Raw genomic sequence first — 14,465 nt, 5'->3', positions numbered from 1 at the left:
GCTGGGGGGGGGGGGCGGGGCGGGGGGGGGGGGGGGGGGGGGGGGGGGGGGGGGGGGGGGTGGGGGGGAGGAACCACCCCCGAAAGCAGCTGGAGAGAAAGGGGAACCGTGGAAACAGCCGCAGGGACTGAACTACAAAGGGAGAAGGGAGAAAGGAGAGGGTTTAAGTCCATTACGACTCTAGAAACGGGCGCCCAGAGTGAGTCTCGCAGCTCCTCACCTGGCGCTGCGCTGGCGGGAAGGGCGACTCCCCAGGAGCACAGTGGGTCCGGGGTCCTCGGGTTTCCCGCTGCCACACGCCCGCGTGCACTTTCTCTGGGGTGGGCTGGCACCCGCCGCAGTCTCTGGGCGTCGGCAGCAGTGCGGTCCCGTGAACGGTCCTGGGGGCGACCGGCACCGGCCGCCGCTCGGTAAGACCCTCCCCAGCAGGTCTGAGCGGGTCCAAGCCGCAGGCCCTCAGAAGGGACCGGTCGGGAAACAGCCACATCTGAGGTAAAACTGAGGAGGGACGGGCCGCCCAGCAACCTGACGACTCGGTCACCGACACTGTAAAAGCGGGAGTGGATGGGAGCCAGAAACAAAGGACGGGTGAGGGCTTGAAGATTCGGGGAGAGCACAGACTTCCTACGCTAAGGACTAGAGAGCCCGGCGACGCCATTGTCTCCTCTCCCGCGCATGCGCAAACGCACCTACAGGCGCCACAACAATGCACCCCAGTACGGTAAGCTGCGCCATCTAGTGGAGAACGGAGACATTACACTAAACTCTGCGCAACTGGGCCAACCCGGCTCTTCAGGAACATAAGTATATCTCAGACTTGATTAGGTTATGGACTCTAAAGTGCTTTAGAGTTTCCCTCCTTGGAGAAACAAGGTAATATCAATCATATTCAGTTTGTTCGCTGGTCCATCTGTTCAATTTTCTTTTTTCTTCTTTTCATTTTTTTGCCCTTTCTTTTCATTTACTTGAATACAGAAAGAGAAAAAATTATTTTCATTTTCAATTTTTATTAAAACATTTTTATTTATATTTCTACCAAATTTTTACTTTTTTGTAAATTTTTCAAATTCTATTTTATTTCTTTTTTTTAAATATTTTTTTATTTATTTCTAGGAGAGAGAGAGAGACAGCGTCAGCAGGGGAGGGTCAGAGAGAGAGGGAGATACAGACTCTGAAATAGGCTCCAGGCTCTGAGCTGGCAGGCAGCACAGAGCCCATCGCGGGGCTCGAACCCACAAACTGCGAGATCATGACCTAAGCGAAAGTCAGACGCTTAACCGACTAAGCCACCCAGGTGCCCCCAAATTCTATTTTATTTCTATCATTTCAAGTTATTCTATTTCATCATATTCATTTTCTCAAATTTTAAAGTTTTCCTTTTTTCCCCTTTTTTCTCTAATCAATCAAGTGCCTTTCAATAAACAGACGAAAACACACCTATGATCTAGCATCATTTATTTTATTTTGTGTGTCTCTCTGTGTGTTTTTAAATATTTAAATTTTATTTTTTCCCTTTTTCTCTAATCAATCAAACGCCTTTCAATTATCAGACCAAACCACAACTAGGATCTAGCATCATTTATTTGATTGCGTGTGTCTGTGTTTTTAATTTTTTAATTTTAATTTTTTCCCCTTTTTTCTCTAATCAATCAAACCAGACCAAAACACACCTAGGATATAAACCACCAAAGCTGAAACAGGAAGAAATAGAAAATTTGAACAGACCCATAACCAATAAAGAAATCCAATGGTTAATCAACAATCTCCCCCCCAAAAAAAGAATCCAGGGTCAGATGGCTTTCCAGGGGAGTTCTACCAAACATTAAAGGAAGGATTAACACCTATTCTCTTGAAGCTGTTCCAGAAAATAGAAGTGGAAGAAAATCTTCCAAACTCTTCCTATGAAACCAGCATTATCTTGATTCCAAAGCCAGAGAAACACCCCCAGTAAAAAGAACTACAAACCAATTTCCCAGATGAACATGGATGCAAAATTTTCAACAAGATATGAGCCAAGCAGATCCAACAATACATTAAGAAAATTATTCATGATGACCAAGTGGGATTTATACCTGGGATACAGGGCTTGTTCAATATCTCCAAAACAATCAGTGTGATTCATCACATCAATAAAAGAAAAGAGAAGAACCACACAATCTTCTCAATCGATGCAGAGAAAATATTTGACAAAATACAACATCTTTTCATGATAAAAACCTTTAAGGAAGAAGGGATAGAATAATCATTCCTCAAGATCAAAAAGCCATAATATGAAAGACCCAACGCCAATACCATCCATCCTCAATGTGGAAAACCTGAGCACTTTCTCTTAAGGTCAGGAACAAGACAGGTTGTCCACTCTCACCGTTGTTTTCAATATAGTATTGGAAATCTTAGCCTTAGCAATCAGGCAACACAAAGAAATAAAAGGCATCCAAATTGGCCAGGAGGAGGTCAAATTTTCACTCTTTACAGACGTCATGATACTTTCTATGGAAACCCCAAAAGATTCCACCAAAAATCTGCTAGCACTGATCCATGAATTCAGCAAAGTGTCAGGATATAAAAATCAATGGACCGAAATCGGTTGCATTCCCAAATAGCAACAATAAAGCAACAGAAAGAGAAATCAAAGAATTGAATCCATTTACAATTGCTCCCAAATCCATAAAATACCTNGCACTTACGGGGATGAGCACTGGGTGTTATATGGAAACCAACTTGACAATAAACTATTTTAAAAAATAGAATTACCCTACTACTCAGCAATTGCACTACTGGGTATTTATCCAAGGGATACAGGCATGCTCTTTTGAAGGGGCACATGCACCCCAATGTTTACAGCAGCACTATGGACAATAGCCAAAGTATGGAAAGAGCCCAGTGTCCATCAATGGATGAGTGGATAAAGAAGATGTGGTATATATATAGATACTATGGAGTATTACTCGGCAATCAAAAACAATGAAATCATGCCATTGCAACTACATGGATGGATCTAGAGGGTATTATGCTAAGTGAAATTAGTCAGAGAAAGACAAATATCATATGACTTCACTCATATGAGGACTTTAGGATACAAAACAGATGAGCATATTGGAAGGGGTGCACAAATAATATAAAAACAGGGAGGGAGACAAAAAGATAAGAGACTCTTAAATACAGAAAACAAAGGGTTACAGAAGGGGTTGTAGGGGGATGGGCCAAATGGCTAAGGGGCATTAAAGAATCAACTCCTGAAATCACTCTCGCTCTATATCCTAACTAACTTGGATGTAAATTTAAAAAAAAAAAATAAAATTTTTAAAAAAAGAAAGTAAACTGACAATAGCTATGTGCAATAACCTGGATGTAGCTCCGTTACGTAGTCAGGAACAAGGAAAGAAAGGTCTGGAAGATAACAGAGTAAAAGATCTTTAAAAGAATAAAGCTAAGAAAAGATAAACCAGGACTTCTGGCTTCTACTTACAACGTAGAGTGCTGGAAAGCTCTCACTCTAAAAAGACAATGATGGCAAGTTGGGTGATATGTGAATCCACAACTTTTCCTCAACTCATCAGAGAGCTCAGGCTGTAGGAAACCAAAAAACTCAAAATCCAAGAAAAGGTAGCACCTCCAAAAAGACAGCGGATGTGAGTCCTGGCTTACCTAAAGTGTTGGGAAACATATTAGCCGAAATCTTCCACAGTGAATGACATCCACCACACCACAGAGCCAAGAAGCTCAGGAGCAACCAGCAGATAAATACAAAACAAAAACGAAAAAGCTTGGCACATCATATTTCAACTTCCAGAAGATAAACAAAGACAAAGAAAAAATACTGAAGGCCGTCAGAGTGAAAAACACAACCCTACAGTAAATGCAATAAATGTAGAGGATCAAAGATAAGAGTTACAGCAGGTTTCTTGCTGGGAGCCACACCGGCCTCTCTGGATGACAGTCACAGAGAGGAAATGGCAGCATTTGCACAACTCCTGCCAGGAGAAAAGAAAACTGGTGTTTCCTTCTGCTACTACTGGCTCATGTTGAAAATGAGCCTGCTGGTATTGACCAGGCCTCACAATATTCCAAATCAGACCGATATTCCCCACACAGATACCTCATAAGGAAAGGCGTATTCCTGCCTTTTCAAAAGAGATTTTAGGGGCGCCTGGGTGGCTTAGTCGGTTAAGCGTCCGACTTTCCGACTTTCGCTTAGGTCATGATCTCGCGGTTTGTGGGTTCGAGCCCCGCGTCGGGCTCTGTGCTGACTGCCAGCTTGGAGCCTGGAGCCTGTTTCAGTCTGTGACTCCCTCTCTCTGACCCTCCCCTGCTCACGCTGTCTCTCTCTCCTAGAAATAAATAAAACATTAAAAAAAGAGAGAGAGATTTTAGATGAAAGCACTGTGGATGATTGTCAAAAGGTTCTTCCTATGGGCCTTGCAGATCCAAGACTTAGATAATAAAGGGGGTTAAGAGCACAAGAGTTACAGTTGAGCCTGGCCCCATATCAAAAGAGCCTAATTTAGAGTTAAGGAACACATAAGGGCAGAACTTAAGTTAATACTTACACCTTTTCTAACTGGTGATGTATGGCAGTCCCTTCCCTAAGGCCTACTTTCCGCAAACACCCTCCCTTACACTGGTGGCTGGGAAGAAGATAGAAAAGAGTAGCTAAAACATAACCCAAAAACAAAGGCCGACACATTTAGGGTCTCCATGGTGTTTACACATTCAGCATCAAGTCAAAAAAGTTTCTACAAACAACCTATTAACCAGCTCAAAAACATTCGTCCTCATGTGAGCCAGAAAAAAGGACTCCTAGCTTATCTATATACAACTTAACCGATGTCCTAATCCTAGCGTTATTAACTTAGAACAAATATGTATGTCATCCTGTTTTTCACTAAGAACATCCTGCTATTTCCTTAGTTGTAAGATTTATTCAACCTCACTATGATTGTGGTAAATCTGCAGGAATACTTCCGAAAAACCTGTTCTTGTACACTTTTCAAAGCATCTTATCACAAAGAGTTTTCCATTGTAAAAATTCCTTTTTCTGATCTCATGTTGTCGTTGGACCTTTAAGTAGACACCAAACCCGACAGGACACACATGTCTGTCTGGTGATCAGAAAGAATCTCGGGGCTCTCTCTCTCTCTCTCTGGCCAACACTGCCCATCCTTCAGGGACCCCTGGACCAGCTGGAGCGGGTCTCTAGCAGCGATTATCACAATTTGTGAGACAGAGCTCAAGCAGTGCCTAGAAAGAAATTTATCACATGAAATCCTTATGTTAGAAAATAAGAAAAGGTGTCAAATCAAGCACATTAAACGCAAGGCAAATAGAAGGAAGAATAAAAAGCAGAAATCGAACTGCAGCTTGATTTCCTCAAACAACAGGGAGATCATTACACACTGGGCTCTCTCAGCCCATTTCATGGGTCGACACATCCAAATATAAGGACTGGAACATCACTGTTGCTGGGAGGAATCTCAAACAGGGTAAGAGAGGCTCAGAGAGCAAAGGGAATTATCCAAGGTCACAGGACACCAGAGGTGACACCAGACACAAATGTTGCTTCCACTATATCCTCATTGCGGGAAAGCACTTCTAATCCCACCAGGAGACTCATCCTCTGAGAAGCAGGCATCTTCAGGATGCTGGCTTAGATGCGAACCACCTGGCCCACTTTTCTGCACAGGTTTCCCTTTGTTCCTTTCCAGGACAGGATTGCTACAGGGCAACTGCCCCAAGGTGAGCCCAGTCCCATCAGGAACACCCTTCAGAGGAAATAACGGGCATTGACCTTTGACATCATAACTCACTCTGGCTTGTAAACTTCTTGAGCCCAGTTTGACACATTCAGCAGGATTTAAAAGAGGTGCTCAGCAAATCTTGTTAGCACTAATGGGAGAGGGATTTTTGCTCTGTTCTGCTCTTCCCGACTCTCACATTGGTTGACTTAGGTGAAGAGGTTTTGTCTTGTTTTTGATTTACATTGTATAGCTTGGAGTTGTTGTAATAGTTATGTTGATCATGTGTGACATTTACAAATAAAATTTTGGGGGGAGGGAAACTGACATATCAATACACACAATGCCTGGCACAGTCGGTGACTTCTTGCCCACATTGACCCAGCTGATCACAGTAGTCATGAATTAAAGGACATGGTGTATATAAAGCATTGAGTATACAGTGCTTGACATTGCTCAGTGAACACTGATTATTACTATCATCTTGATATTGATGATCTTCAAGTCTCTGACCTTTAATTCAGTAATCACATCCCACCTGAAACAAATGGATTTCACAAACTGATCTGAAAAGATTCCTTCTTTCAATCAACTCAGGGTTTAAAGATTTTCCACAGACTTTATGGCAAATCCTGGTCTCCACCTTCACTTGTAATGAGATTCTGAACATCGGCATCCTCATCTGAGAAATGAGGACAATAATAAGATCCAGCTCAGAGATTGTAAAAGCAATAATACATCAAGTGCATGGCACAGAGCAAAAGCTCAATATGTGAAAGCTCTATTACCGTTGCTTTTGTTACAAAGAGCAGTGAACCCAAATCCTCCTAACATCCTGAATAAGGAAAGGGAGAAACGCCTCAACAAGCCAAAGACAGATTCCTTGAGACCCTGTGCGATTGGCAAGCACGAGGCATTCATTGGCCTAGTCATCACGAGGATCTGCTGCCTCCCTGCGGAATTTCACAGACACAGTCATGAGACAGGCAAATCTTCCCAGCCACAATTTCGTTGCCACGCCAATCTTAGATAGATATCCAGGGCTTCCTAAATGACTTGTTCACGAATCATTAATATTCAACTGTCACCTTCTCAGCGAGTCCCATGCAGCCGACTCCATTTACCAGAGCAACTCATAGCTCACCTGCCTCCAGTCCTTTTCACACTGCTCCCCTGTTTCCCTTTTTCATTGCATTTATCACCTTTGAATGTACTATACAACTTAATTATTCCCGTTCTCACTCTCACCATTGATGTTTTGTCTTCTCCCTTTATTTCACAAGGACAGAGGTGTTTTATTTCATTTTGGTTGGTTTCTTTTGGTCTGATTTGGTTCCATTGTGCCTTAAACAGTGCCTGATGCATAGAGGGAACACAGCATGTTTTGAATGAATGAATGAATGAATGAATGCCTTCTCCTTGTAACATGACATGAAATTCTTGGGAAGTTGAAGATATTGCGATTTTTGTTGCTATTGTTGTTTCTGACCTGCGTATATGCATGGGAGGCCACAGTCCATGCTGCCAAATGTTGCTCTCCTAATTCAGTTTTGATTCTGTAGCAGGAATCACTCCGGCAACATGGTCTCTGATTCCTGTACAGAGGATGCAGTGAACATGTCCAGTGCTGGATCAGCCATAGGAATGCAGTGGCACCTATGCACTACCCTCAGTAGACTGTGCTGAGTGTGTGTCTGTGTATGTGTGCATCTGTGAATGCATGTAACCCACCCAGGATCTTGAATTTGCAAAACATGTGGAAGGAAGAACTAATTTCCATTATGATGATTAGGGGGTGAAAAGAGGAAAAATGGAATTTGACAAATCTTCAAGACTTTGATCTTATGGGGCACCTGGGTGGTTCAGTCAGTTAGGTGTCCAACTCTTGATGATCCTAGTGTCGTGGGATCAAGCCCCAAATCAAGCTCCGTGCTGATTATGGAGCCTGCTTGAGACTCCCTCTCTGTCTCTTTCCCTCTTTCTTTCTCTCTCTCTCCCCTCACCCCTTGCCTCTCTCTCCCACATGTACTCTCTCTCTCAAATAAAATGAAAAAAAAATTTTTTTAAAAGACTTTCAATTTTTACTTCTGGCCAATGTGAAAAACATTTTAAATCCAGGTTTTTAAATGGGACAGGCAAATCTGAGTGAGCTCTGCGTCCCTTTCTACCCTAATATAAGCCAGGTGTACAATGCAAGGCTTCAAAGTCAGGGCTGTGTTCAAATACCTCCCCTTGAAACCTCACTTTAATCCCACTGAGCCTTAACATCTTCATCCATCAAATGGGTAACACCATTTGAGAATTAAGTCAGATAGTGAATTTATAATTTGACTCTTTGGTGTCCCCCAAGGTCCCAAAAGTATCTCTTTGAGTCACTTTCCTTTACTTTTCCCCTGAATTGGGAGGCATCACACACTGGAGACCTTTTGCCCCAGGCTGCAGGTGAACACGCAGGTGGGCTGCAGGGACGGGGAGCACGCAGAGAAAAGCATCTGTGCAGAAGGGAAACCTAAGCACTGCATCTTAGTCCTGATGTGACTACTAAGTATTGTTTGACTTCCAGTAAGAACTTAAGTTTTCTGTGCCTTTAACCATCTCTTCTCTATTATGAGAAAGGGGAAAGAGACTCTTTCATTGTGAGCCTACTCTGTGCACTAGACAAATCCCCTGGGGATTCCTGAGATGATGTCTATCTTCCTAAGTACCAAGGGAAGTCATGTTTTTTAAAAAGCAGGGGAGAGGCAGAGAGAGAGAGGGAGACAGAATCCCAAGTAGGCTCCACACTGTCAGTGCAGAGACTGATGTGGGGCTCTAACCCATGAACCACGAGATCATGACCTGAGCCAAAATCAAGTGTCAGGTGCTTAATCAACTGAGCCACCTAGGTGCCCCAAGCGAAGTCATATTTTTTTTTTTTCTTTTTCTACAGACAGGAAAGCAAAGACCAAGAAAGCAAAAGGTATATGACCAAGGTCATTCAGCTACCAGTGAAAATATTGAGATTTGAGTCCAGGCCTTTAAAATTCCCAAATCTTGACTCCTCCATCACACAAGATGAAACTGAGAAAACAATTCCAGCCCAAGAAGAAAGGGCAACACAGCTTCCAGAACCCTCGCGAGTGAAAGTCCTCCCAAAGGGTTAAAGGCTTGTTGCTGTGCTGTGAAATCCTGCCCGCCCTTCCTGGGAATTGGGAGTCAGGAAGGCTGGGAGTTGAGTAACTCATGTGCTAAGCCTTGAGCAGCCCCACATTTATCTTGTTTGGCCCTTACACGTGCACACACACACATACACACACATGCATGCACACCAGCCATATGCCTCACCTTTCTAGTCCAATGGAGTGAGCTGCATTAGAAGCGGACTTTGCAATTCTCTCCTATCTGTGACTTGATAGACCACCAGACACCTCCTGCTAGACCAGACCATGAATTGGTAGAATTCATTTTATTTGGATGTTTCTCTGTTAACTTCCCTTTTCAAGGGATATTTTTATGAGTCATTTGCTGGCTTTTCTTCTCCCAAGTCATCTGATTTCCATTTAGCTTCTGCTCCAGTTTCAAGATGTATTCTCTTTTTACAGCCATTTTAGTGGGACTTAATTGTTCTGGTACAGGCTTTTGCTGAACTTCTACGTTTCTGCTCATTTTAGGGGTGGTGGATTTTTGACATTCATTTGGCTTGACCAGCTCCATATGTTCTTACATACTTTCTTACTTTTTACTCCTTTCTCTGCTATTGTTTTGCAGTCAACTAACTTTAAACCTTCCTGGATATTTCGCTTGGCTTGGTTTTTCCTAGCTGAGTTTTACTGTTTTCTGAGTGTTTATTTCTCATGTATTTCTCCATATACTTTGTTTTTTTCCTCTCTTACTTTTGGATGCTGCTGAAGAGCGATAGCTTTTCAGCCTGCTAGTAAGAGGTCCTACAAGCTAAGTGACCCTGTGTCCTCCTTTGTCTTGGACAGCCCCGGTTCAGCCTGCAGTTCTGGTACCCAGTCCAAGTATCCTTCTGAAAATGTCCCACTTCCAGTGGGATGATGAGTTTTATGGCCGTTCTATCTGGAAGTGTGTTTGCGGGGTGCCTGGATGGCTCAGCTGGTTAAGCATTCGACTCTTGGTTTGGGCTCAGGTCATGATCTCACGGTTTGTGAGATCGAGCCCCGTGTCAGGCTTTACGCAGACAGCACAGAGCCTTCTTGGGATTCTCTCTTTCTTGTTTGTTCTCTCTTTGCCCTCTCTTTCTCTTTCTCTCTCTCTCCTCCTCCTCCTCTGCTTGTGCTCTCTTTATCTCTCAAAAGAAATAAATAAATAAACTAAAAAGTAAGTGTATTTGCCCCACTTTCATCAACTGAGTATACGTGTGTCCTATGGGGTCCTGAGGCAGAAGACACATCCTATCCTATGTTATTCTCTGTGGATTTACCTTCCTTTTCTATCAGGGAAAAGTTGTTAACTTACCTTGTGTTTAAATTTAAACCTGTGATTGGACATCTGTGCAGAACATGTCCTTAGGAAAGGATGGTAACTGATTGGAGGTGTGAAGGAGGAAAAGGTAGAGGAACAGCATTATACCGCTTGATTTATTTAGACTAATGTTATGACATGAAAGCTGCAATGTCCTAAGCTCTGTTTTGATACTTTTTTGTGTGTGAGAGAATAGGAAATCCCAGGGTCCCTCCTTCTACTCATGTGTTTAAAAGGGCTGTGGTTGGTTGACAAGGATTTGCAGCCTAGCTTCATTCCATACTGATGGTCCAGTCTTGGACAAATAGTAAAGCTGATCTAGCCTTCCTTCTGCCACTGGGGCAGATACCAAACATTTGGCCTTTCAGAATGTTGTGAGCATTAAACAAGATAACATATACATGCAATTAGACAGAGGAGTCAGTTGTACCAATTGTACAATGCACCAAATGTGAATGTACTAAGTGCCACTGACTTGTAGACATTAAAATGGTTAATTTTATGTTATGTCCATTTCAAACAAATAAGAAAATAAATTAAAACCAGTGTCTGCCAAAAGTCCTCATGCACAGCAAGTGCTCATGGCCGTTTCTCTGTCATTAGCAAAGGGTCAAGGAGCATCTCTGACAGTTTTCAGTGGGACCTCATTGTCACGGGGCCAGGTTTATCTTCCCAGGCTGAGCACTGCACAACTCCAGCTGCTGCCATTTGCATCGTCGAATAAGTGAGTGGCGCCCCCTGTGCTGTATCCTGGCCCTCGATTCACCAATTTGGATGGTTTGCATCAGAATTCTCTGGGTGAACTCATTAAAATGACAAATGCACAGGTTCCACTTTGGGGGCAAAATTCAATCATTCTGGAGTGGGGCTGTACATTTTCACTTTTTCCCTGGGTGAATCTGATACATATGAAAATCATCAGCTTAGACTCTTTCATCACCCTGTAATCTCTTCCTTTGAACCACATATGTCAATGATCACAACAACACCTGCTGGCCGGTTCTTTAAACAGGCTGCCATATAATTTTATATTTGTATAATTAATCCAAGAGCTTTATACTCGCTTGGGCCTCTCAGGCATTCTCTCTACTTGGCTGGGCAAGACTGACCATCTTCATTCTCCTGCCGTGGAAACTGAGGTGGAGCATTTCATCCATGGTCACACAGCTCTGCAGGGGAGGGAAGCAGAACAGGATGCCTTCCTGACCTTCATCTACTGGGCCTTTCCTTCCTCTGGAAATAAGATCATTCTCATCATTGTACCTGATGTGCCTTTTCTTCTTTGTTTCTGTTTTATGGGGGATTTTTTTTCTTATTCATTCTATCCCTCCTTTCTTTCTTTTTATTTTTTTGTCATGAAAGTGTTGACTTCTTCCTCAAATATCACCACTATATTTCTTTTCTCACTTTAACAAAGCATTCAGAGGGGATGGTTATATGATCAACCGTACAACTTTACAATGAAAGCACATCCAGTTATTCAAAGGAACAGGAAAAGAAGGGGCTCCTCAATACATTTGGATATGAGAAAAGCAGGTCACAGAGAAATGATGTGGCTGTGTCTGTGTGAACGAAGGTTTGAAAGCACATTTTATGTATTCAGGCAAGATACTAAGTCAATTATCGTTTTTCAAGTGTCCTCTGGGTAGGGTGAATAACCATCCCAGTGTACAAGTTCCTGGGAAACAAGACTTTGGTTTTAAAAATTGGGGAAGTTCAAGGCAAAAAAGGACAGGTAGTCCACCTTAACTCTGGGCAATGATATTGGAGGTGGGATGAGTGAGGGGTGATGGGTACAGAACTGTGGCCTTCTACTTTGTTCCTTAAACAACCTCTACCAACTTTGAATCCAAATGCTTGCGTTACAGCAGAGCCTGGGTGCTGAGTGTTCTTACCCAAAGCAATTCCCAACTCAGGGCATCCATTTCCCCATCTGCTAAAACCAGTTTAGTAGGGGCGTCTGGGTGACTCAATCGGTTGAGCATCTGATTCTTGATTTCAGTTCAGATCATGATCTCAGGGTCATGAGATCGAGCCCCACATCAGGTTCTGTGCTGACAGCAAGGAGCTTGTTTGGGATTCTCTCTCTCCCTCCCTCTCTGCCCCTCCCCGACTCATGTTCGGGCAGACACTCACTCTCTCAAATATAAATACATAAGTAAATAAGTAAGTAAGTAAGTAAATAAATAAAAGCTGGTTAGTAATAATAACTACCTCCATGGAAATGAGTGAATGGAAAAAATGAATATTGGTATGGTTTTTGGTGCACAGCGGGTACTCAAAAGTGCGAGGTGTCACATATCCATGCTATTTGAATCTTTTCCAAGTGACATTTATTAATTGTGTTATTTAAATCACAAAGTCGTGACTTTTTAATTTGAGGGAAATAAGACTGTAGGAACAAAAAGAAAAAGGAAAACAGTCTGATATCCTGGTACCCTCCTGTGTCTATGCTGTAACTCTGTCTGTGTGTGTGATTCTCTATGTATCATTTTCTAAATATTTTCCACAGCTGTTCTTTTTTACTCTGTTATTAAATAAATATGTTTGACTTCAATCTATCTCAAGGCTCAAAATATAATGCAGAGCCTCTCTTTTGTCACACACAGGAACGGGTCCAGTCCTCCACATTCTCCTTATTTGCTTATTTAAACAGTGTTTGTTTCCTTCTTCATCCAGTGGTATGGGACATTTGGCCAAAGCAAGCAAGTTCCACTGTATTTGATTGCCAGCTGGGGCACCTGCTGTGTCCTAAAAACTGGTTCTCACCCAGAATGCTTTAAGCAAGACCCACAATGGAAGACAACTAACCCATCCATGCCTCCCAGTTGTGTTGATCTTTCCATTGTCAGGAGAAAGACCTGTTTGCTTGACCTGGAGGTCCTTGGGCTAAGGCTGTTAGCAAGCGATGCCAACTTGGAGATCACAAATATATGAGAATTGGTAGTCAGGTTTCTTCAAAGATCCCCGCCTCCAAATCTCTCAGTTTTCAGTAGAAGGAGGGATTTAAATTTAGGGAAGGATAGTTATTTAGTCAAGCTAACAAATATTTATTCTTCACAATGGGAGTGCTAGCAGACTCCATTTCATTAGTTTGCGAGTCCTTCATATGTTAAGGTACAATCTCTTATATATACTTGAGGTCTTAAAAACAAGTTCGTTCTTTCTCTTTCTTTCTTTCTTTCCAACACCAATGCCACCTATACAAATTGCCCAATTATTTTTCTTATGCTTTCATTAACTTATTTGTAACTGCTTTTAAGCAGAAGGCACTAGGGCCAAACAGCTGAAAATTCACACTGCCTCAAATCATACCTTGACCTGACAACATCAGGCAAGTTCTTTCAGCTTTCTGCTGTGTGGTTGCCTCATCTGGAACAGCAACGATAGTTTATCTTACAGGGAATTTGTAAGAACAAATGATGTAATAAACATAAGTAGCTTAAAACTGGGCTAGGCACATAGTGAGCCCAAAAGCACTAACTGCCGCTGTGTATGTGTATGTATTTATACCACAGAGAGGGGATTTTGAAGCTTGCTGTGACAGTGGTAGGCAACTGGGTAGCCATCAGTGTTCAAGGAGCCCAGCTTCCTTACTCCCTTTTTCTGGTAAGGACCTCATCCTTTGTGGGGACTGACTCTGGCAGACTGACCCACTCCAGAATCCTAGAAACAAGGGAGTTCATTGGCCCACAGCTGGCCAATCAAGTCCTTCCTCTGGATTTGACAGATAGTGGCTTTGATAATGATGAGGACAGTGACGATCACAGCAGCCAGTCTTAATGAGCACTTGTTCTGTGCTAGACCCAGTTCCAAGCATTTCACATATATTAACTCATTTAACCCTCGTGACAACCCAAAGAGGTGGGTACTGTAGTTATTCCCATTTTGTAGGTGAGGAACTGAAGTTCAAAGAGATTGAGTAGGTTGCTCAAGATCATACAGCTGATAATGTAGGAAAGGAAGACCTTTTCCACAGTGGCTCAACCATTTTTACATTCCCACTAGCAATGCAGAAACATGGTTATTATTTCAATGTAAAGGAAAATAAGAAAATATGCAATTCCACATTCATTGGGCTTTGGGTGATCTCACAGTGCACACATATATGTGCAATGCAGTGTTCAACATTTAAGCATCTTCTTTCTACAAAGCTCTCACCCAGTTTTGTAGGTAGTACAAAAGACGAAGGAATAATATTCACTTTCAGTCCTCAAAAGATCATGATATAATAGAAGTTGTAACTAAATTTCCACCTTTTAGGTC

The 14,465-nt window shown here is 42.5% G+C and overlaps 1 protein-coding gene across 1 annotated transcript in view; it reads right to left on the bottom strand.

The window, feature by feature from the left end:
• LOC144236974 (uncharacterized) overlaps window positions 1-735 on the bottom strand; it is a 38,729-nt gene extending 37,994 nt beyond the window's left edge. The window contains exons 1-2 of the mRNA XM_077770645.1: window positions 721-735; window positions 221-629 (exon numbers count right to left, since the gene is read on the bottom strand). Coding sequence (XP_077626771.1) covers window positions 221-629; window positions 721-735 — 424 coding nt within the window. The remainder of the gene's footprint in view (window positions 1-220; window positions 630-720) is intronic.
• Between the last annotated feature and the right edge of the window lie 13,730 nt (window positions 736-14,465).

This window comes from Crocuta crocuta, unplaced genomic scaffold (assembly GCF_008692635.1).
Source record: "Crocuta crocuta isolate KB4526 unplaced genomic scaffold, BGI_CrCroc_1.0 scaffold126, whole genome shotgun sequence".
NCBI lineage: Eukaryota > Metazoa > Chordata > Mammalia > Carnivora > Hyaenidae > Crocuta > Crocuta crocuta.
Note: the sequence above shows the minus strand (reverse complement) of the source record. Positions and strands in the feature narration are given on the sequence as shown.